General features: G+C 43.2%; 1 protein-coding gene across 9 annotated transcripts in view; it reads left to right on the top strand.

Moving 5' to 3' along the window:
- The first annotated feature begins 3885 nt into the window (after window positions 1-3885).
- Window positions 3886-23964, top strand: part of RNASEH2B (ribonuclease H2 subunit B) — a 74055-nt gene continuing 53976 nt past the window's right edge. The window contains exons 1-2 of one of the 9 annotated variants that reach the window (XM_074378134.1): window positions 3886-4219; window positions 7859-7935. Coding sequence is in view for 6 of the 9 variants with exons in the window: in XM_074378128.1 (XP_074234229.1) it covers window positions 16713-16896; window positions 20304-20420 (301 nt within the window). In the remaining 3 variants the exon portion in view is untranslated. Of the gene's footprint in view, window positions 4220-7858; window positions 7936-14751; window positions 15079-15938; window positions 16303-16488; window positions 16897-18372; window positions 19164-20303; window positions 20421-23964 lie in introns of those variants that run through there. The other 8 variants (XM_074378129.1, XM_074378128.1, XM_074378130.1 and 5 more) reach the window with 8 other exon arrangements.

The following is a 23964-nucleotide window of genomic DNA, read 5'->3' as shown; positions in this document are numbered from 1 at the left end:
AATAAAGCAAAGATGCATTGCTTCTTACATCCCAACTCTCTCCACTGATTTCTGCGTTCTTCTTCCTGAAGAACATCATTCAGCAGCTCTTTCAGCAAGGATCTAGTCAATTTCTCAGGCTTTGCTGCTCTGAAAGTCTATTTCACCCTCACTCTTGGATGAAAATAAGACCACAGTTAGACACATCACAGTGCAACTTCGGAACGCCAAAGATAAAGAAGTGTACAAACTTAAGAACTTATACATAGACATCTGGCATATGACAGAAGCAGAATTACAATTAGTAGTCTTAGGGAAGTTGGTTATTCAGGTAGATGAAAAACCTAAAATTAAAAAATGCAATATTGTAAAAGTTTGGAAGAAAATAGAAAATAATGTCTTTATGGTATTGAAGTAAAGAAGTAGTTACTGTATAAAATTCAAGAACATAAGCCATAAAAAGATAATAAATTTAAATAACTTAAACCTTAACAAAAATCCTCCACACAATGCCATATACAAACTAGAAGAGCAAGGCTCATACTAGGATATTTGCATAGCACATAACACACAATTACTATTGTGTAAAGAATTCCAACGAATCAATAAGAAAAAGTGATAACCCGATAGGAAAAGTGGGTGAAGAATGTGAATAGGTAATTTATAGAAGCATAAACTTGAATAAACTATAAACATATGAAAAGATGATTAATCTCACCAGTAGTCAGAGAAATTAAAAATAAAGAAACATTGAGATGGCCCTCTACACTCGTTGACCTGGCAAAGGAAATATTTGAATCTGACCACACAGAATATTGGTGATGATACGGAGAAAAAGAACTCTTAAAAATAATTAGAGAGCAGACTGCTACAATCACTTTGAAAAACTTAGTACTGCTTAATTTGAAGGCCCACATAACCCACAGCCTGGCAGTTCCACGTCTGGGTATAGACCCTAAAGAACCTCTTCAACATCTCAAAATGGCCACAGACGCAGGCATGCATTGCAGCACTCTGCATGGAGAGACTAACAACTCCGTGGTGAATAAATAGAGAATAGTTTACATGGACTAGAACACCATGTAGCAGTTAGAGTAAATGCACTGGAAACATATCAACCTAGATAAAGCTTTAGAATATGATAGATGTCAAAATTAGTTGTAGATTCCTATAGCTCAGATACTCTGGAGAGAGAGGTCCTGCCCCTGTGCAATAGCATACAGGAAGTTTGGGGGCAGGGGGAGGGCCCTCCAAATCAACACCTGTAAGGGAGTCAGGGAAGCAGGACAGGCAGAGAGAGAAGCTGAACCACAACTCAGTTGCAGCAGAGCCCTCAGTTAATTCCACGAGGAGCACTGGAGATAGGATCTCCCCTTAGACTCGTCCTGCATTGAGGCAAGAAGGCCAGCTCTTTTCACTGGCTCTCCTCCGCCATGCAACAGCCAGTGGATGCTCCCAGGAAGGGGATGTGACTTTGGACAAATTAGCCCCCGTCAGGCAATGGAAATTCCCAGTGAGGGATTCAACTGTGGCCAACACTCCCACATGGGAGAAAAAGTACCCTGTCCTGAAGGTCTGGGATGACCACACCCTTGTAGCCACAACACAGAACAAACTGAATAGTATAATATTTATATCGTTTATAAAAACACAAAAAGCTGTTTGTTGCTTATGTATATAAATATATGTTAAAATTACAAACATCATTGCCCATTCTCCAGTTAGGTTACCAGAGCCAGTAAATGTTCCTCATGGCTTCAGCTAGTTTCTGATTGAGTTTCTGTCACTTGCAGCCAAAAGAACCCTGAGTAATACAGAGTAGTGCTTCCTTGTGAGCTGTCCCAAGTGTTTTTTGGAAATAGACAGGAGAAATAACAAATAAAATAAAACTATTTATTTAAAATTTTATTTGCTTATCCATTGGTTTATTTCAAATAGCTGTTGTCTTTTCAGGGTAGATTCAGTATCTTGAATAAATGTTGTAGATTATAACTCTATCAGAAGACTTTGTTTTTCTTTATAAAGCCACTGAGGCAGTTCTTCAGTTTCTTTATAAAGGAAAGTAGAACACACTCATGCATTTGAGGGGTCCAGCAGTTTGAGAGGCCGCTGGGTGGATGTACTGCTTAGCAAGGGACCTCAGAGCAGGACCCCCTGACTAGCAGACAATAAGGTGTGGGATAAAGCGTTCCAGACCTGGGCTTAACAGGAGTCCATGAAGGTTCTTAACTTCCTTATACTAAGTTTAATTATTTATAAAATGAGGATAATAATAATACCGATTCTATTCTCCCTGTCTCCCAAGGTTACAGTGAAGAGCAAAAGAAGCAGCATGTGTAAAGATGCCTGGTAAGTGTGAAATGAGTACTCTGTAATAGTACAAAAAGCTTTCCATTTGGGGTCATCATGGTAATCTTGGTGACTAAAAATCTGTTTTGTTTTTTCTAAAAATATGTCATGACTGTTTCAGCCTTCACGCCTTCCCTTGCCTGGAATGCCTCCCTCCTTTCCCTCCATATGGTGAAATCCTCAGTGTCCTCCAGGCATGCTTCCTCCATTCAGGTGCCTTCTTTTCAAGCTTTTCTCTGAGTCCCTCAGTGGAGTTTGTGGATCACTATTGTATAAGGCCTCTCTCTGGTCATTGCTTTGGGTCTCTTTCTCCCTTTTCAAGGACTTTATTTTATCTGAATGTTGACTGAAAAAAATTGCACAACCTAAAAGTTGAGAATTATTTGACTTCTATGACACCTGGGTACAAATACATCATAGTTAACGTTGATGACTCTGAAGACATGTCTATATTAATTAAATCAGCAAACTTTAATTTGAGGTATTTACTCAGTACTGAATATTCCCCAGTTCACGTGAACCTGAAATCCATTCTGGCCAGTTTCCTTTTATATTTCGGAGAATTTATATAAGCACTTAATTTCCTTTAAGCCAATGAAGTAGAGCTCATTTATAAATTAATGTGGTAATACCATCCAAAGGTAAAGACATCTATAACATACACATAGACATATAGGCAGACACATCCAGAGATCTCATAGGTTCATTTTCTAAACATAGTCATGAATCAGGTATCACAATACAAAACTCACTACTTTAAAAATAACAGTTGGAATAAGTTAAATTTAAAAAGCCCCCCCCCCCCCCCCCAGTCTTAGGAATGAGAGATGGTCTAGGTAGGATGAGTGTCCCTGAGAGCCCTGGTCTCACGGCACAGGAAGAGAAACGCAAGTTCTCCTAGAAGGGCTTGTTCCCTCAGGGTCAGAATTATGAAGACTTTTTTTTTTTCTCTTTTCAGACTAGCTTTCTTTAACAACTGGGTATGTAATAAAAGAGCCCATTTTGGTCATTTTCAGGGCAAAATTTTCCTTTAATTCCCAATTAAGTAAGTACTTTCAAATATATGTACTGTATGTACATAAACCTGGCTGGGGTGTTAGCCAGAGGCTGGCTTTCTGACACCCCTTGATTCTGTATGAGAGGCTCTGTTTCGCATTTTAAAATGGAGTTTGTCGGGGATGAAATTGACTGATGAAATTGTGTGGTGGGCCAGTGTGCTGCTCGTGAGTTTAACTCCTCCAGGCGTCACCCTGGAGTCGTTTCAGCCCTCTCGCGTGGCTCCGTTTCTCCCTTCGGTGGTCTTAGACCACCGTGAGCACCCAGAGCCCTGAACGGCCAATGCTTATGCGTGACCCCTGGATGAGTAACTCTTTTCATTAATGAGTGGGTTTCCCTATGGAACCACCGCACGGTATGCAGACTGTGCCTCCACCACTACTGTAAATTTCTCAGTTGCCTGAGAAAGCCGTAAGGAGCCGGGAGTGTCCTGGGCAGAGGAGCGCGGTGCAGGGGGCGGTCTCACTGTCTCCGGCTCTTCCTGATGGTGAGAGGGTGCTCAGCTGCAGTCATAGGACACGACATTCTCTCGGAGCATCTCTCTCTATGAAAGAAAAAAGAGTAAAGGAGGGGGAAGGCAAGCAAGGAGCTGGAAGAGAAAGCCAGTAAGAGGATGAATTAGACGGGCTGTGGTTTTGAAACATGAAGCCTAGATAGCAGCAAATGGAAACAGAATAAAGGACTAAAAACTTTAAAGCTATGGAACAAAGTAATACGAGAAATCTTAAATCTGAAAAAAAAAAAAAAGATATTTGAAGAAAACAAATCCCAGGAGACTTAAGAAAGTCCCTAAATTTCCTTGATTGTCCTAAACAGAGAACTGGACCAAAGTGAGGTAAGTACAACCGCTTTCTTCGAGTTCTTTGCCGTAGTCAGTGGACTTTTCCGATTCTTTGAGACCATCATAATCCCAGCCACCCTTGGGATCCACTCCCTTTAGAGTGTTGGTACCAAAAAGCCTTACAAATGCTGTTTGTGTAGAGAAATCAGTGATGTTAAAGAAAGCCATCATTCATGAGGAAAGTTCCAAAGGGAGCAGTAACATAAAATGATGCAAATGCCAAAGATATGAAAAATAAACACAATTGTTACAAGACACAATAGCTCTGAATGTTTGCTTTTATGTGACAGATGTTTTTAACCGAAGCTCAACATTGGCAGTTTGAGTCCACTTATGATTTTAATCTGTGTCCTATCCCCTTTTCATATTGATGCCTACTGACAGCATCTGCGAAGGCGCTGTAACCTGAATTTGACAGGGGAAAGTGAACAGACGGCCTTTGGAGTGTTTCCATTAAGTCTATGTAACAGACTGTTAACAGAAATCTGAAATAGCTATCCTAATCATCAACAGCAATCTTACACAAATTAAATTAGACCCAAAGGGCCTGATTAACTTTAAAATGCCTTATAGGCATGTAACATAAGTTTAACTCTTTTTTCCTTTGGGGTAGAATAGGATTGTTCGGTGTGAGTCTGATGCACAGTTTGTTTTTTGTTTTTTAACGTGAGCGTGCATGTTGGACTCATAATGACAGGGAGACAGAGTTTCACTTTCTTTATCAGGAAACCACACTTCTGTGCATAGAAATTCAGTTAGGCCGCAGCCAAGCTCCCTGTTTACATGCAAAGTAGATGCTTCGAAAGAGGGAACATACCTCATCTAATAAACTCAAGGAGGTCTTCTTGGTAAAGAAAGGAGGCATACAGCAACAGGTATTAACATTACAATGATGCCGTCAGCAGAGGTAAAAGCTGAGCTAGAACTTCTGCAGTTCAGACCCACCTATCAAGTAATTAGCTGGATTTATGGTTTCAAGTATAATCATATCATAAATCAAGAAAAAAAAAAACATTGTTAAAAATATCTTCCATTCTCTGTTTTAGCCAGATCCCCAGAGGCCTGTCCAAACGCACTTCTTGAATTTTCATTTATCCCGAATCCCAGCCAGCAGGCCCGTCATTTGTACATTTTGGTATATAGTCTCCAATCCTTGTACACATGTGAAAACTTGTCAAAGGCAACTTCCTTCCAGCTGGATGGAACATGTAATTTCCACCCAAATCAACAGCAGTAGACGAGAAACCCAACTCATGTTAAAGAATATTAACCATTAAAATTATCAACACTACATTTTGGACATTTAAGGAACGTTTGTCCTTTCAGTTCTTACAATGCTATCACAGACACCCAAACTTGTCAACACCTCTCTGTTTTGGTGCCCAGCAGTAAGATTTTTCACCCAGGAGGAGACGTTCTTGTCTCCACATCTCCCCAGACACTAGATCAGAGTCGTGAAAGATGTTCACTGCCTGCAGAATATTCCTCACCTTACAGAACCAAAGTGCTTTCCAGAGGAGGGAAGCTATAGCTCAAGTGGTAGAGCGCATGCTTTGCAGACACAAAGTCCTGGGTTAAATCTTCAGTATCTCCTCTAAAAATACACACGTATACCTATGACCTACCCCCAAAAAACAAACAAAAAAAGGGACATGCAAAGTGCTTTTCAGAAACGTACCCTTCCTCCACACATCTCAGGGGATTTGATGAGTCTGGATCACCAAGGATAGAACCCAATTCATTAAAGTCAATGGCAGTGCCCCGGTCACTGTCAGTAGGCCAGGGATGGGCACGTACTCTGAGATGCTATCGGCAGAAAAAAAAAAAAAAAAAAGGACTTATCTTTCATGCTTCAGTGTGAACCAGAAAGCATATAGCTCCCACTGCCACTGGCAGCCAGATTGTGAGTGAGCATGAAGAGAACCGGTCTTAGGATGAAAGTAATGCTGCTCTCCCTTTGGAATCTGGATATAACATTAAATGTGCTGATGGTTTATGCCAGCTTGAATCAGGGATTTTTACTCCCTGCAGCTGAAAATACTCAACTGACTTTAGGGGTCTTCTGAGCAATTTGTACTCCAGTGTCTATGAGCTTTTCCTAGAATTCAACCACCAGTTCACGGAGGCTGGGCCAAGAGGCTCTAAATTGTAGAGAATATACCCCATAGTGTCTCCATCCTCCAGGGCTAGACCCCTGGTTTTGAACCAAGTGTGTGTTTAGCTCTCTGAGAATAGCTGCATTCTCTCCTGCAACTAGACTCTTCCTACCCGCCTGCCAAGTATGCTCAGTTACACCTAAAATATGTCAGGCTAGGCCCAAACTAGAACCCCTGGTACATAAATAAAGGTATTTTTGTACATTTGAGCTAAAAAATAGATATTTTTTAATTTATCCATCTTCACTCCCCCTTCCCCTCAGCAATTTTACATGAAATCTGGACTGGAGACATGGCCAGACTAAGGAGAACAACTGAGGAGAGCTTGAGCTGGGACTGAGCCCACATCCCTGCCCTGAATTCAGCACTCGGCCCACTGCTCTGAGCACAGAGCCTTCCAGTGTAACCCTAATGCCCCTTCCCAATGGCCTGGGCGCATTACACACTATGTTGGGGATTTGGAATAAAGCTGTTAAAATTCTATATTTAAGAAGTCTGAATTTTTCATACCTGCCAAATTAGCTGTTAATACCATTATTGCTCTTTTCTTAGAAATAGTGCTAAATGCAGTGAAAATCTAAAGAAGAACAAACCACTGGCAAAGGGTTCTAAGGTCCAGGTTAAGGCTCGGCAGACGCTGTCTGATGATAAAGTCAGTCCAGTTATACCCTGGGCTTCTTCCCACCCATGTGACTGAGTGGTCATCTAACCACCACCACCACAACAACACTTCTATATTTTAATATAAAAAAGAAACAGAAAAGGCATGCAGACGTTTTATTTTATACCTAATCCTTACGAAATAACTTAATTTGCGCGAACTGCTGCCAAACGTGGTTTTCAGTATATTCCTGCCTACTCAGAAACACACACTGGCTTCTCTCTCCCCTCCCTCTTCAAGTCTAGAATTCTCTGGCTGGTTTTCAAAGCACTCTGTGACCACACACCACTAATCAACTATTTTACTTCATCACCTCCTGTGCTCTCTGAAACATCTGCACCATAGCCAGACCCCTCCGTTTAACAACATTCTCTGATATTCAGGAATAGTCCTCCCTCAGGTTTTAGCCCACATTTTGCCAGCGTCTGAAATGCCCTCCACCCTTCCGTGACTGTCAGGTTCTATCCCACAGGACTCCTCATAATCCCCTCCTCACTGACAGTGAGCCCAGTCCGCAGCCTTCCCTTACTACCCAAGTGCTCGGCCTTGATTATCAATTGCTGTGTTATGTTTTTCTAATTATTTCATATGTGTGGGTCTTTTCAAATCTGATTGTACACTTTTTAAGAATAAGCAATGATGAGGGGGACAGTATAGCTCAAGTGGTAGAGCACATGCTTAGCACGCACAAAGCTATGGGTTCAATCCCCAGTACCTCCTCCAAGAATAAATAAACCTAATTACCACCTCCCACAGACAACAAAAACAAAACAAGAGTAAGCAATGATGTTATTCTTTCCTGTATTCATTCTGCAGAGTGCCCTGCAGTGTGGAACTCGAATGCTCCTCTACAAATGCCTGTTGATGATGGTGAGAAGTAACCTGGAGAACAGGTGAGGCAGCGCCTGACCCTGCATCACTGGCCCCCCTAGGTCCTGCTCAGGTACCACTGCCTTCTCATATTAGGATAAGCTCTTACGAAGACCGAGAGCCAAGCTTTCTTGTTCTCTTCCTCAGTGCCCTCTCTTTCTTGCTGTAGATTCTCAGTAGATCAGTTGAGATCTTCAGATCTATAGACTTGGTGGATGGAATCTCAAATTTCAAGGACTTTTGAGGGGATGGGTAATGAGGTTTATTTATTTTTCTTAATGGAGGTACTGGGGATTGAACCCAGGACCTCATGCATGCTAAGCAAATGCTCTACCACTGAGCTACACCCTCCCCCTCAGAATCTCAAATTTCAAAGGACGTCTATGGCATTGATAATCCCTTCTAGTTCCAAGTAGGCTAGGATCTAAGCTGTTGCAGCAAAGCTCTTGTTCTCAAAATCCCCAGGCAGTCTTGAATGTCTTGCAGAGATATGAGGTTATTTCTAATGTCTAATCTAAATCTCTTTGGCTGCATGTCAAGGCAGTTCCCTTTATCACAACCCTAAGTAGAAACAGGGACTAGGGCTTGCTTTGCTGAAAACCATGTCCACACCATATAACTGATTTTTTTTTTAATGTACTTACCAGACTATCTTCTTTGCAAATTAAGGATGTGGTGTTGTGTTTTATATCCAGTCTCAGTTTTAAAGTAAATGGCTATCTATAGCACTGACTATAATAAGGCAAGTCCTTTAAATTTTCAAATATTGGGAGAGTACAGGGAAATTTTTTCATATTTGCTTTAAATATTTTATTTTAAAAAGTAAGATATGATGGATGCAGTTGATGCTCCTTTTGTACCATTGCCTCTTTCTTCTCTGGAAGGGTAAGGACTATACTGAAGCTGAGTGTATATTCTTCCTGTCCAGTTTTAAAATCATATATAATATATGTATATATCATGTACATATATCACACATTCATGTGTACGTATATAGGGGTATGTATCAGTCATTTCCTCATGACTATCTTCCAGCTCACCCCTTCTCTATTTGATTGTGTCCAGTCTAGAACTTACTCAAGCATTTATTTCAATTGACTGTATTTGTTTTTTTTTTTTAACGTACCCTTGTTCTTCCTTTACTTCTACCACTTTTTATTTTATAATATCTTGTCATTTCTTAGGAGGGCGTCCCTTTATCTCTTTGGGGTGCTAAGACATTTATTTTAACATCAGATTTGTATCAGGTTTCAGATTGCTGTGTTATTTTTGTATCATCTTGCCCTTCTTCCTCTTCTTCACATATGTGGCTCCTTTCCTTCGGGGTCTCGATGAAAATGTCGTATCCTCTGAGAATCTTCTCCCCACCTGCCGTGATTCTCTGGTCCGGCTCAGAGCCCTAACTGAAGGTGCTATCACAAATTTCTCTGCTTTTGGTTACTTTAGACAGTCTGTCATCCTAATGAGACTATAAGCTGCATGAGGACAGAGAGCCTGTCTGTCCTGTTCAGTCATCTTTGCTGTCACTTGCCAGCACCAAGCACAATGCCTGGCTCACAGACGGAACTCAAAAAACATTTGCCAGATGAGTGAGTGAAATAGTAAACCAAGAATAGGAGACCTAAGAAATGAGTAGGCTTTAGCCGGGAAAAGAGGGCATGAGAGGAGTGTCGGGTGGGAGTGGATGGAGCTTTCCTGGCAGAGGGAACACCCTGTGTCAGATTTTTGAGGATGGAAGGAGCACGGGAGCAGAAAGAAGAGCCAGGAGGTTGGAGTCTCAGTGACATAGTGGTGAGCAGGGGTCAGCTCATCTGGGCTTTCAATGCCAAACTGAGGATTTTAAGTTTTATTTGAAAGGTTATTGGAAGCCGTTGGAGGGATTTAAGCAAGGCAATGACGTGTCCAGCTTTTCACACCATCCACGTTTCAAATGCTCAAAAGCCGCAAGTGGCGAGTGGCTACCTTAACAGAGCTAGAGAGCATTTCCATCCCTGCAGGAAGACCCACCGGTTAGCACTCTGGAAAAAATTGGACACTCTCGCTGTACAAGGGAGTTGGACACTCTCGCTGTACAAGGGAGTTGGAGGGGACATTTCCAGTATACTATAAAACTTGAACCTATCCAATGGCAAATCTAGGAACTTTTTGCAGTGGCAAAAAATATATATTTTTAAAAGTATAATCTAGTTTTGAGATGAATTCTGAGTTTTGAAAGGCAATTTAACGGTTCAGAAAAGCACTAGTACTTGCATACTCATAAAAACAAGCTGTTCTCAAACATTTTGAGAAACTCTCAAAACATTTTGAGATCTAGTTCTAAAATTTGCACTGTTTTCTGAAAACAAATATATCTAAAGATCGGTCTGGAGATAATGAACAGAAATCTATCAGCAAATTTACTAATTAGGGTCATGTCTATGCTTTTATGGAAACATTAAACATTTGTTTATTTGAAGTAAACTCTTTTAAGTCAAATACCATAAATATTGGCTGCCTGTCAGAAACGATGTACCAGAATTTCTCATGTTTTGTATTTCCTAATAGTGACCCAGCCCACACGATATTTTTATATGACGACAGCTGTCACGAAAGCAGAGTATCTTATATATACATTAGCTTTTGATTAATGAGCTAATGGTAGTTCTCTGTTTTAAAGTCTTTAGGGCCTGTGTGTGTTTAGCCAAAGCTCACTCAGAGTTGACAACGATGTTGATTATGTCGTCCACATGTTAGGGTGTAGCCCAGATAGTCACACTACCGATGAATGTACATCACAGCCGTACATCACAATCCATTACTAGGTTGTGAAATCAATTTACTCCATGTTATCAGTGTTGAATAAAGAAAAGAAACTTAATAGACTGGAATTAGAGTACACTGAACATGATGCGTTTAAGTATTAGTTTGTGAAACCTTTGTTTCAATTGTGTGTGTGTCTTTTGTGTGATGTCTGGGTCATGCTACAAAATGTATTTCTCACTGTAGATTACAGTGAAAATATTGAGCAACACTGGGCTTCTTTCACGTTTTTAGTTGCAACTACTCTTGGTTGTTCTATTTTTTTTCCCTCAGTTGCTTATTGATCAAAGTCCTTTTTTTATACTTTATTGCACTCTTGGCGCTCTGTGTGGTCAGCCCGCTGGGGAATCCCATTTTACCCCCTCCAATGGCAGGCAAGGTCCTTACTTCTCCAGCTGCATCTCCTACCACCTCCTCCCCTTGCTCACTCCAGCAGAAGAGGCTGTCCTCGAAAGTGCTAGAAAAGCTGCAGCGCAGAGCCTTTGCACGGGCTGTTCCTAACACCCTTCTCTCAGATATGTACACGCCTAACTCCCTTTCTCCGTTCAAGTCTTTGCTCAAACGTTACCTTCATCGTGAGGCCCATCCTGACTGCTTTATTTAAAATTGCAACCCTCCTCATCACGAACCCGCTTCTCCTGTTGTATTTCCTTCCTCTTGGGAACTAGCCACCTTCTATATGGAATGTATTTATGTGTGTTGCTTGTTCTGTCTCCCTCTACAAGATTAAACTCCAGGAGGGCAGCTATTTTTGTGTATTTTATTGACTGATATAGCCCAAGCAACCAGAACAGTGTCTGGCACCAAGTAGGTGTCAGTAATGTTGTAGAATTAATTTAGATTGGCCCACGTGGAGAGAAGGGGAGAGAGACAGAGAGAGAGGCAAAGAGAGAATGAAGGGGCCAAGCATCATATTCAAGGCAACCGGGAGACTGTTAGTGCATTCTTAGGTCATTTCCTGCCTTTTATCAAAAACTTTAAATTCTTCTTAGAAGCAGACATTGTTTTATGTTTTCTCCTTCTAGGACCCATTCCTCATCTGGCTCTACCAGACATTAGAGCAAGAACTCCCACTAACTTCTCGGAATCCATCCCAGCGGAGTGTAGCACAAGTTAGAAAGCTGAGCCTCTGGTTACAAGGTATAGGTTTAAGACAGCTGATGTAGGAAAAATCATCAAACCATGGTCCTCTGCTGAACTTATTTATTTATCCATCATGCAACATGAAATAGTAAAGGAGGTCAGAAAGTAAATTATGGGGTCAGTTGGTTTACAACATAAAACTTAAGGAAAATAGTAGCAGGATCAATGTGATAGGGAGTTTTGTGATCCTGAAATTTTGTTTCTGGAGCCACCCAGTTGAGGTAATAAAGTCCTCCAGGGGAGCTGGCCCTGCCACCCAGGCAGGAGGGTTTTGTACTTGGCACATTTCATTTATTTCCTGCCTCAAAATTTCCAATTTAGATGGCGAGGCTACTGCTTGCTTCTGATGAAGTCAGCAACGCATTTCTGTTCTTATTCCCCAAAAGGTACCTTGCTCTACTCATTGTCATAAGGGCCGTTTATGAAGTAGTTTCCTTTTTTAAAAAGCCAGATCGTTGTGAAATAAATAATTTCTGGAAGAAATACGACTTTTGAATTGTACATGATTGCTACAGGGATGCCATTTATAAGCTGGCTCACAGAAGACATAGCTAATGTTAGAAATAATAAAACGAGGGGCCTTCAAATAGATTGACATCGTATAAATAGCAAAAACCAAGCCAAAGCAGAACCCTAAAAAAAACCTCACAGAAACTCAGCAAGAGATGCCTAAAGATTTGGCCACTTCTTTTAATCATCGTCTTAATCTGTGCTTATTTCATCTTAATCTGTTTGAATTATGTGAGAAACTGAAAGCAATATCTTTCTTTTGTCTCCAAATTTATGCCTCCCTCATCCCAATCTGTACTTAAACATCTGAGCAATTTGAATATAAATTCAACTGTAAAGCTCTCTTCTATCTCAGTGTTTAACTCTGAAGCCAGAAGTACTGCACCATATCTTGTTCATACTTAATATTTTCTTAAATCTCAAGCCACATTTTAAATAAATGGAAACATTCTGGACAGTTCCCATCTACAAGAAAAATGATAGAAGCTGTTAGTCAATTTACAATTATTGCCAAAGCTATGAAATAAATAAACGGTAGTCTTTAAGATCAGGGCAATTGTTTTACATTTTAAATCAATGTTAAATCTTTTAAAAGTCTCTCTGGTTTTTTTCCCCCTAACTCCAGAACAAGGAGTACTTAATTTGTTTGTAAATTCTTCTCCTCTTGTATGATCTTGATAAGAAATACATGGGACTCGTTTGCTCTGTCTAGAGGTTCTGATAGAGAAATTTTTTAAAGTGTGTTTCATATTTAGGCTGAAAAGTAGAGAAAGTGTAAGCACTTTTAAGGACAATCCTTTTAGCAAGTTCTTAAAGAATTAGGAATATTGAATAAATGAAGAAGACCCTAAGTTTTCAGGAATTTACATAGTCAGTGTAATTACAAAAGTCAACATGAAATTGAATATTATTCTGTAGAAGATGCAGCAGTTCCTCTTTATAGCTTTGCTTTGCTTTTTGCAGCAGTTCCTCTTTAAATAGTCAATCATGACTTACTTTTGCTGTTGCCATAACTGCCTATCTAACCACATACATGTTTAATCAAAAAATATTTGCGGAGTATACGCTATGTGCCCATAAGCTTTGTCCTAGGCACTGGGACACTAGGGAAGGAGGGAGAAAAGGTTAAGAGCCCGGTCTCTGGGTTGGAATTCCTGCTCTGCCACTGGCTGCTTGTGCGTGCTGGGTAATCAGTTGATCTCTCAAAATTTACCTTCTTCCTCTGTAAAATGTGAGGAGCATCATAATACTTCCCCTTCAGACTGTTGGGAGAAATGAAAGAATGAGAGTTATGTGTTCAGTGCACTGCTTGTCACAATTAGTACATAGTGAAAGCCATCGTTATTTTTTGAGGATAAACTGGTGAATTATTAGATGCTGTCCGTCCCCAAGGAACTGACTGAAAATCAGGCTCACTCCCTGGTGAGATTACTGGGAAGACTGGAGGTATCTCACAGATTCAGGGGGAGGGTGCTGGGAGACAGGAAGAGGAGTGCTAACAAGAAGGCATTGTCTCAGTGGGCCTGATGGAGGAGGAAAAGTTGTCCAGGTGGAGTGGAGGTTGAGAGAGAGAAGGCGGAGGAATGAGGCTGGTTGAGAGCATCGTAGTCCCAGTATTAGGAACACAATGTCAAGTGCTGGATGTGACAGAGGGCAGTTCCTCATGGCCAAAATGTGGTCAAGGTGGAGATGGAGGTGATAGAAACTGGCTGGAGGGGCAAGTGAGGACCATATCTCAAGGGCCATGTGTTCCAAGCATAGTACTTGAGACTTCACCCTGAGGACAATAGGAATCTGGAGTCAATCTCCAACATCACTGCTGGCCGCCTTCCAAGAAGGTACTTAAATAATTTTTTTAAGTGGTTAAGGAAAATTGCTTAGAGATGTTTGTTGCAGCGCATTAAAAACAAACAAACAAACATATTTTCATCCTTGGGCCTACTGTCAAGAGAATTAATTATACTCTCATTCATAGGACATAGTGACAGTTGTCCACATGGGTCCTGGCCCCTCTTATTTCATTTTTCTTGCCTCCTTATTCCTTATCCATCCCTTAACCCATGTCCCTTCCTTTTAAAGACACCCATTTATGTTTTTGATACATGGCCTTAAATGTGCATGTATTCTTGTGAAAGATATGTTGTTTTATGTGTGTTTTTAATTTATCTATATGGTTTTCTGCCATAAATCTCTTTCTGCTTCTAACTTTCCCCCTTAACATAAAGCATTCATGTTGCTATATGTACAATCTAGTTCATTATATGTGTACCTCTAGTTCATGGCTTCCAACTACCGCATAGTCCATATATAGTATACATTGTAGTACTTTTAGAATAACAGTTTGAAATAACCTAAATATTGCACACTAGGGAATGGTCAAGTAACCCTGGTACATGTCTCCAATGATACGTCTGAATGCCATGGGAAATATGTTTACAACGTTAAGAGAGAAAAGCAGGCAAAACTGTCTTTGCACTGTGAAAACAACCACATGAAAACATGTATTCAAACAGCCAACGGCTGGAAAGGATCAGAGGAAGATGAAAACAGCTCCAGAGCAACACCAGTCTGCTGCCTGCCCCAGAATTGGCATCTGGGTGCCCCGCCTCAACCAGAAAGGCTTCCTCTCTGCCAGGTGTGTCCTGCAGTCAACTTCAACTGCATTTGTCTCCCCTCATGGGAAACAGGACTGAAATAAACAATCTTTTCACAAGGTAGGTCTAGTGGTACCCAATTTAACTATCTTCAAGACTAAGCAAAAAAAGTTAAGTGCATTAAGTTATGTATATTACTCTTCAATTTGTGCGAAAAATAAGACACATGAACTTGTTTGTGAATGGAAAAATCTTAGAAGAATAGACAAGAAATTGTTAACAGTAATGGCTCCTGGGGGGGGAGGACTGGGGACCTGAGGTGGCAGGGTGTCCTACTTTCCTTTCATGTATGGGACAGATATTTATCTTCTTTTTTAAGACTATGTACAATTAACATTTTATTTTTACAAGTTCAAATCCCCAAATTTCATGACCCTCACTTTTTAAACATCAGTTTTTAAATGTCTTAATTTTTATCTCATTACAAGTTAATGTCTTCCAAACAACAAATGCATGTTTTGAGCCTCAAATTGTGCATCTCTTTTTAGTAATGAGGACTAACCTCAATTTGAGGGCTGCTTTACAAGCGTTATGAATCACAAAGGACACCATATCCTGGCATTAATTCCAAAGCAGAATGCAAACGATAATCAAAATACGTTGACAAGGAAGAGTGGCATTAGGGTTCGGATGTGAGAGCTGTCCTCCTTAATATGGATTTGCCCCAGGCTTTTCCTCCTGCTAGGTGTGTGCGAGCCCGCCAGCCCTCTGGGGTGGCAGGCGCCAGCCCTCCAGGGGCCCCGCTCTCCGGGGACTCGGCCTCGCCCCGCTCTGCGACTTAGGAGCCCCTCGGCCGCGCCCTGGCCTCCCGGGGAGGCCGCTGGCTGCGGTGACCCGGCGCCCGGGGCCGAGGCGACCCCTCCCGCCGCCACCGCCGCCACCCTCGCCCTGGGTCGCCGCCCCGCGCGCCGCGTCACTGGGCGCCGCGAGTGAGCGCCTATCACTGGCCGAGCCGCGGAGGGGAGAGGCCGCGACCCTTCCCCGCCCGCGGGCGACGAGCCAGCGCGCTGGCGGCCTGGGCCTGGCGCTCAATTTAAACACTTAACCCGAGGGGCGGGCTGGGTCCGGAAACGAAACTTAATTCGTCCCGCGGGCCGCCCGCAGGCCCGGCCAGTCCCTCCGCTCGCCGCGCTCCCCCGAATAGGCCCTGCTCCCTCCGTCTGCCGCCCGGCTCTCGCCGGGCCCGCGCTCCGAGGGCTGAGGCCTGCGGCGGCCACGGCATGGCTGGTGGCATGGACGGCGGAGACGGGGCTCGCGCCCGGCAGCACGTGTTCTTGGTCCCAGGTAAATACGCCCGCCCCGGGGCGGCGGCGCGCCCGGCCCGGCCTCCCGCCCCGCGCGGCCCGGCCGGGGAGCGCGCAGAGCGGCCGGCGGGGGTGGCGGCGGCGGCGGCAGGGCGCGCCCCCTCCGGCCCGCGGCTCCCTTCGCCCCCGCGCGCGCGCCCTAGTGGGCTCAGTGCCCGCGGTGGTGCCGAGGCTCCACCAGCTCTGGCTCTGCTCTCCTCTGGGCCGCGCGTGCGGGACCCGAGCCTCCCCCGGAACATGTGATTACTCATCTTGGTCACACGTACCAGCAGCTGCGCTTTTCAAAACCAAAGCCGGAAGCACCAAAACGGACCGAGCGGATTTTCCCCGTTTGGGTTCTTTGTGGATCGGGTGGGCTGGAGAGAGCGGCCCAAGCCTGCGGAGAGCGACATGGTTTCAGGGCCTCGGAGCCTGCTGCGGAACCCGGGGGGTTTGCTACTGGGTTGTAATTTGGTATCCCCCCACTCAGCAGCCGGCCCAGCGCCTGAACTCTACTGGATCGGAACCTCGGATCCGGTAGTCCCGCAGTGGCCTAGGAGGCCGCAGTCTTTGCAAGACCCCTGCCCAGGGACAGGTCTTGTTTGGCGAGGCAGGAGGGAAGCTGGGTGGTGACAGGGGTCAGGACGAGGGTAGCAAAGAGATTCAGGCAGCTAATGACAAGTGTGTTGGAGCCAGGCTTTTCAGCCTCCCTTGGGGTGATGACCAGCTGTCCAGGGCCTTCAGGGGCTGGGATGATGGAGCGAGTCGTTACCACACATGATGGCATGAAATGGCAGAATGAATGGAATTGGGGACCAAGGAGTGCAAGTCAGAAAGTTTTGGCGCTTTTATCGGATGATGCGTTGATTTGATGGCATAACATTGGATATAAGGGAAACTCATTGCTTTCTGTATCAAATTGTGAGATTTTAGCTCAGCAAATGCACTATTTTTGCAATAAATGATACTCTGATGATGAAACATAGTTGCCCAGTAATCTAGATTTTTATGGTGAAAATTTATATTGAAAATTGTTACATGACAATTTGTCTAGAATATTTTTTGTTTTATGTTTTAATTTTTTTTTATAAAGAAGCATAACATACATACATAGTACAGTGTGCAAATTTAAGTGTGCAACTCAGTGGAACTTTTCCTATGTATACACCCCTGTAACTATTCCCCAGGTCAAGGCCTAGAACTTTTCCAGTAAGCTCCTCTTGCCTGTTGCTAGATAGCCCCAGTAACTTCTGTGCTGACCTCTGTCACCGCAGTTTCGTTCTGCCCTTATGGAAAAGTATGTGTTCCTTTGTGCCTGCCTTTGACTCAGCATTGCATCTATGAGGTTCATCCATATTCTGTGTAGCAGTAGTCTGATTTGTTGGTTGGCTTGTGTTTTCCTTGTGTATATTTTATCGTATGCATATTAATATTTATCTCTACTACTGTGGATGGACATTTGGATTATTTCCAGTTTGTAACTATTACAAGTTTCATTTCTAAGAACACTCTTTTATGAGGCTTTTGGTAGCTGAAAGTGCTCATTTCCCTGCCGTGTAGACCCAGGAGTGGAAATGCTGATCCTGGTTATGCTATGTTCAGTTTTAGAAGATGCTGCTCAGCGGTCTTCCGAGCGGTTGTACCGATTACACTCCCACCAGCCGTGTGTGAGTTCCTGTTGCTCCACATCCTAACTAGAGATGTTTGTAGTTTGAATGGGAAAAGTTAATGCAGAATTCCAGGTTTCCACAGAATCTAGCAAAGGGCTACCTGATACTTGCTTTCCAGTAGAAGAATTCTCTTCTCACCATTGTCACATTAATTCAAAGAGATTTTAATGGGAACTCTATACATTCAGAATCAAGTGCATTGTTTTTATTTAGATACACACTGGCTAAGAATAATTTGAGTTTCTTATCTCGTTCTATTCAGTTAGTAATGGCATGTTCATTCTTAAAGTTTGCTTGTATCCTCATCGTATTAAACACAAAAACCTTTGAGATAATTCAATATTGATTGCATCCCTGAAAATTGTAGGTTTTAATATGTCTAGTGCCAGGTGGCGAAAAGAATTTCAGGCCAGTTCCTGTTCAAAGCTGCAATGTACTATGACCTTTGAACTCACTGGAGGAGGCTGAGCCAGCTGTTAAGGAACAGAACAGTGTGGTCAGGCAGGCTGGTTCTGTAACACTAGAAACTCGAGCGACTAGTGCCTGTAATTCTTCCAGCTGGCCTTTACTGCCACCTGCAGGCCCTGCGGGTATAGGCCCTGGTGGTTTGACAGTTAACTGCTGTGCAACAGTGCTTCTCAAACTTGAGCGCATCAGTCACCTGGGGAGCTGGGCCCCACCCCCAGAATTTCTGATTCAGCAGGTCTGGGATGGGGCCTGAGAACATGCATTTCTAACCAGTTCCCCAGGGATGTTGATGCTGCGGGTCGGAGGACACCACGAGGAACCCTGCAGCAGGACCATCCTGGAGATAGAAGGGGCCAGCCTCAGGGTTAGCTGTCTTTATGGTGGGCCAGAATTTCTGCCGCCAGGAGAGTGCAGGGTATGAGGCCCATCTTCACAGACCTGTCTATTGTTTTTTCCAGCAAATAGGAAGTAAACCCCATTAAGTTATGCATTTGAGAGGGGACTGTACCCTACCATAGCACTGTGTTATGTCTTGAAGGATGTAGTAAAGGACATATTAAAAAGTACTAGTTAGGTCTCTTTGCCCCTCATTTTCAATTTGTCTGGAGAAGTCGATTATCCTGGAAAAACAAAAGCTGAAACTTGGAAGGAATGCTTGTGAGGTAGATGTGGGACCTTGATTTTCATAGGCCGGTGGAGACAGAGCTGTCTCTGTTTCCTCAAGGTAAGCATTTCTTGCAGTTTGGGATGGTCTTAAACGTTTCTCCTGCATGGCCTGGGGACACTAGGCTATTTGCAGATTTAGTTACCGTAAGAGACCAATGAACATCCCTACTTTTTGGAATAAGGTAGAAATTTCCTTTCTCTTTGCTATCCTAAAAGCACATGTTTGAGTTATACTTTTAATATTTTTTTCTAGTCCCAGTTTTATATGCTTGTTATTTCTACTAAGTTGGAGTGGATGCCAACGTGGAAGGCCAGCCGGGAACAGAGTCAGTGAACGTAGGAGAGAGGGCTGCATTGCTGGCTGAACCCTGTTACTTTGCCGTCTCCAGGGGAATGTTAAAACAGTGGGAATCCCTAACGTTATGTGAGGGGAAAAAGGAAGGACAAAAATGATCTCAGGATCCATTTAGACTGAAACATCCTTCAGCCAGCCCCCTGATTAAAAAGCCTCCAGGTCAAACTGGACTTCAGATCGCATCTTCAGCTGTAGACAAGTTTTGCAATAAAGTTATTCCCTTTTATTTCATGAAAAGACACATTAAAAAGTATTTTAGGAAGAGTTCTATTTGTTATTTATTTCTCTACAGATAGCATAAGCAATGGCAGTTTTTTTTGGGCATAAAGGACCGGTTGCTCTCAGGGAAATAATAATCTCAGACCTGCCTCCCTGCCTCAGACATTCCAAATGCAGTAGTGACCTTTTTATAGTATCAGATTTGTCTCTCCAAAAGGAAAACAATAATAGATTTGAAAGGATTGTATGACTGCAAGCTTTAGAACTATATTCTAATTAAAGAATTAAAAAAGAAATCAAACATAAAGGAAAAACTAATTTTCCTATTTAATGATGGAGAAAATTTATATTATTTCTGATTAGAGACTTGTAGCTTTTAAGTGAGCCCACAAGAAACACTTCTTGTTTGAAAAGTAGGAGTTTGAAGTAGATGGCAAAGAAAGAATTACTATAGACCCAAATGACTTTTCAGTGACCCTAAAAAAAAAAAAACAAAAAAAAAAAAAACCCTTTTTTTTCCTATTTTACCCAAGGGCCTGTGGTTAGTCTCAGAAGAAAAATGTAAGCAGGTTTTTTGTTCTTTCTTTGTCAACCCTGTTTCCCTGTCTGTTTCTTTGTGTTTAGAAACACACCTGTGGGTTGAAAGCTTCCTCACTTTCATAGGAGCGTGTTCAGTGGGAGGAACCTGCACTTACCTTGGCCAGCAGTCGGGAACCTGCCGGGTCCAAGCACTGACTTTAGGTAAAGCTCGGCTTCTCGGAAGGTTTGTCATTTACTGAATAGTGTTCTGCAGGCTGTCAGCAGTGAGGGGGGTCTCTTAAGTTTCCCAGCACAGAGTGTGTTTAACATTTTCCACACAAACCCCCAAATCTGGCTTTGTCTTTATGAAACGTTTGTCTGGCAGGAGCCCGACTGGCCTCCCTCAGATGGCCGCTCGCTGAGTCCCAGCACGTTCTGAAGCTGACGCGCTGAATCGGTTGCTGGTTGGTACAATCAGGCTGTTTCCAGAGCTTGACCTTGTCCTGCTAGTAACTGTTCCAAAAGGCCTGGGACATTGAAAGTCAGAACTCATACTTATCTTCCAGGGCAGAAAAAAAATTCATAAAAGGAAAATAAGAGATGTTCGTGATTTTTTTTCACTTGAATAGCAGAATAGGGGCTGTGTGGGTTTCCTCCGTATCCTCTGAACTTTAACCATGATATTAAGAAACAAACAACTCATCAATGTTCTTGAGAGCCTGGCAAGCCTGAAAGTAGACTTATGCTATTTATAAGCTCCTTGGAAAATTGCATCCTCATTGTAAAGCCTCAGTTTCCTCATCTCTGTAGTGGGGAGAACAGTACTGGACTCACGGGGTTGTCCTCTGTTGGTCTGAATTACACGTCAGCGCTTCCTGGTACCCCAAGCTCTCAGCGTCCTGGCCTGGGGCAGAAGGGGCCTTCAGTAAACATTTACTGCAAGAACGAACGGCTCACATTCCAGTTCTCCCTGCAGTCTTTGTCTCTGCACATGCGTCCTTTTCCCTCCCTTTCCACTTTGATCCAAATTCTATCCTTTCTTCAAGGCTTGGTTCAACTTTAGTTTCCATGAAGCTAAGCCATTTGTATGTATCACAAAATGAGTTCCAGTGTTCTTTTTTCTATTTCTGCCTTTATTTCACTATTTACTCTTACAACCTGTCTACTGGAGCACCCGCTAAAATGCTTAGGGATATTGGGGTTATACAACTTCTTTCAATGCCCGTGACTGTGTGTCTACCTAGACCCCTGCCTGATCTTTTCTATGATCTCTGCTTGGCAAATGCCTACTTACAGTTTAAACCCAGTGCAAGTGTCACCTCCTCCAGGAAGCCTTCCCTCTGAGCCTCTCCCCCTGTTAAAGTGCAAGTTAGTGGTACCTCTTCAACCACCTACACATTTCATCATGGTTATTCAGTTCACTTATCATTTTTGTGTAAAAATATATTGGATGCCCAGTACAGAACCCAGGCACGTTCTTCTGAGTGGCCCCTATGGCATCTCAGTGATGGGCATTTTGGCCTTAAGCTTCAGAGCCCAACCTTCCCCAGTGCTTCTGAAAGCAGGCAGGCCACTTAGGACTTTCAGCCTTTTTGTTCAGAGGTCCTTTATATTTGCTTTTAAAATATCTTTAAAAGGTGACTTGCTAAAGTGGAATGGGCTATCTGGTGAAAGGCTCTGATCTGCTCTGAGCCTGTTTCATTACCTGCCTCTGAAACAGCTAGAATCCTGGCCGGCCAAGGGCTCTCCAGCCAGAGCTGATTTCCCTGCGAGGGCCTAACGTCCTGACAACATTTGGCGAGGCTCTGTGCTGAGATCAGTTGCTCTTTTAATCTCAGTTTTGACCATTTAACTCTTTTTCTCCAAATGGTTTTTTCCAATAAGTTTTTATTAGAACAGTGCATACCCAGTGTAGAAATTTTAGTAATGCAGAAAAATATGCAGAAGAAAAGCATTTGTCCATCATCCTGCCACTCAAAAATAATAATTTTGGAAATATTTTTTCTAGTCTTTTTATGTTGTATGTATCATAAAATGAATTTCAGTGTTCTTAAATTTTTCTCATTTTTCTATTTCTGCCTCTATTTCACTATTTACTCTTCTTATTTGCTGGAACACTCACTAAAACACTCAAGGAGATTACACTAGGGTACTACCTGGCTCTGTTTACTATACTTCTATGTAGAACTAGAGAAAGATGTTAGATGGATTTAATGGCGAGCTAGGGAGCTGAAAATTTTTTCTCTTAATTTTGGTAAAGACAGAAACTCAGACAGTGACATGAATAAACCTGACAAAGAGAATCTGTAGGTCATACTTTTTGCATTGAAGAGGCTTGTTACGAGTTTATTTATATTGTAACAAATATACCAAGTAAGAAGTACTTCCTCACAGGGTAGGCAGTACATATATGAAATGGATTATTTTTAAGAGTGGGTAAAGACTGAAAATGCAATCAGATCCAAGAGAGGTGAGGATAAATTCCCAGAACCATAATGAACACGTTGGCAAGCTAGGATATTTTGAAAGTCGTTTGAGGTTGAATTTTTGAAGACAAGCCTGACTTCTGCAGACGACCTTGGTGTGTTTGCCGTAAATGGGATGCCACTTTGAATGGACCTTGAAGACCATGAGTCTACCTTAGTATGGAAATTACTGTTTCTTTAGTGTGAGGGTAGGGAGGGGGAGGCAACACATCTTGATTGTGTTAGAAAACCTGACTGATGCTTCTTTAGGACTTCCTTAGCGGGGCCACAGATTCCTAGCAAGTGCCAGCTGTGTTGGGGGCAGGGTGGTGGGGTGGCGGAGAGCTTCAGGACACCTGGAACAGGGTGTTGCAGCACCAGGAGGTCTAGAGTTTCTGCCTCTCTGAGCGTTAACTTCCTCTTCTCAAACCGACTTCCTCTGCTTGGTGTGAAACGGGCTACATACACCCTGCACCCTCAAACCTCCTGGCACTGCAGGGAGGAGCTGCCCCTCTTTTCTTCGTTCTTAGTTTACAGTTTCCAGGGCAGCTTTCTGCCCGGCCGCCCGTGATGACTTCTAAGCCCAGCCGTCACCCTCTGTGAGCTGTAGCCAAGGAGGGGTGGGCTCCCTCCAGGCACAGGTGGGAGGGGGGCCGCCAGAGGGTGCTGGGGTGCGGGGTGCTTCGTCCAGGAGAAGGAAAAGGTGCAGGATAGACGGCTCCAGAGCTCATCACTGCCTTCACTCACCAGTAAGCCTGAGCGCTGGAGGGAGTCAGCCGCACGTGGCCGGCCCGGCCCGTCTCTGTCAAGTTCTGAGTTTCCAGTTGCTGGAGGTCTCTGACTGAGTGGCGCAGGGACCTGGCAGAGGCCTGTATGGAGAATTGGGGTTTGGCTGTAACTTATACTGTCCTTCCTTCAGCCAAGGTTTATGTAATTTGGGGGAAGCCCATCTCCGAGGCTTACATCTTCCATCTCATACCATTGTAATACACTCTGATGTCTGTTACTGTATTTGACCCTCACAATGACCTTGAGAAGTAGTCAACACAAGCTTTATTATCACCATTTTACACGACTTGGAGAAGTCAAATAATCTGCCCAACACTCTGTAGGAATTAAGTGGCAGAGACCATCAGCACTCCGGAGTCCCCCAGGGCCCCTGCCGTGAGCCCAAGGCCACTCTGCTGGCTGAACGATGGTCACGCCACCCTGGGAGGGGTGGGAGGACCAGGCACCAGGCACACCTCCTCTCAGTGAGCCAGCGCTGTTGTTATTGGACATCCTAGTCAGGCCTGTCCCAT

Source organism: Camelus bactrianus, chromosome 14 (assembly GCF_048773025.1).
Source record: "Camelus bactrianus isolate YW-2024 breed Bactrian camel chromosome 14, ASM4877302v1, whole genome shotgun sequence".
In the NCBI taxonomy this organism is placed as follows: domain Eukaryota; kingdom Metazoa; phylum Chordata; class Mammalia; order Artiodactyla; family Camelidae; genus Camelus; species Camelus bactrianus.
This window is presented reverse-complemented; position numbering and strand designations above follow the sequence as displayed.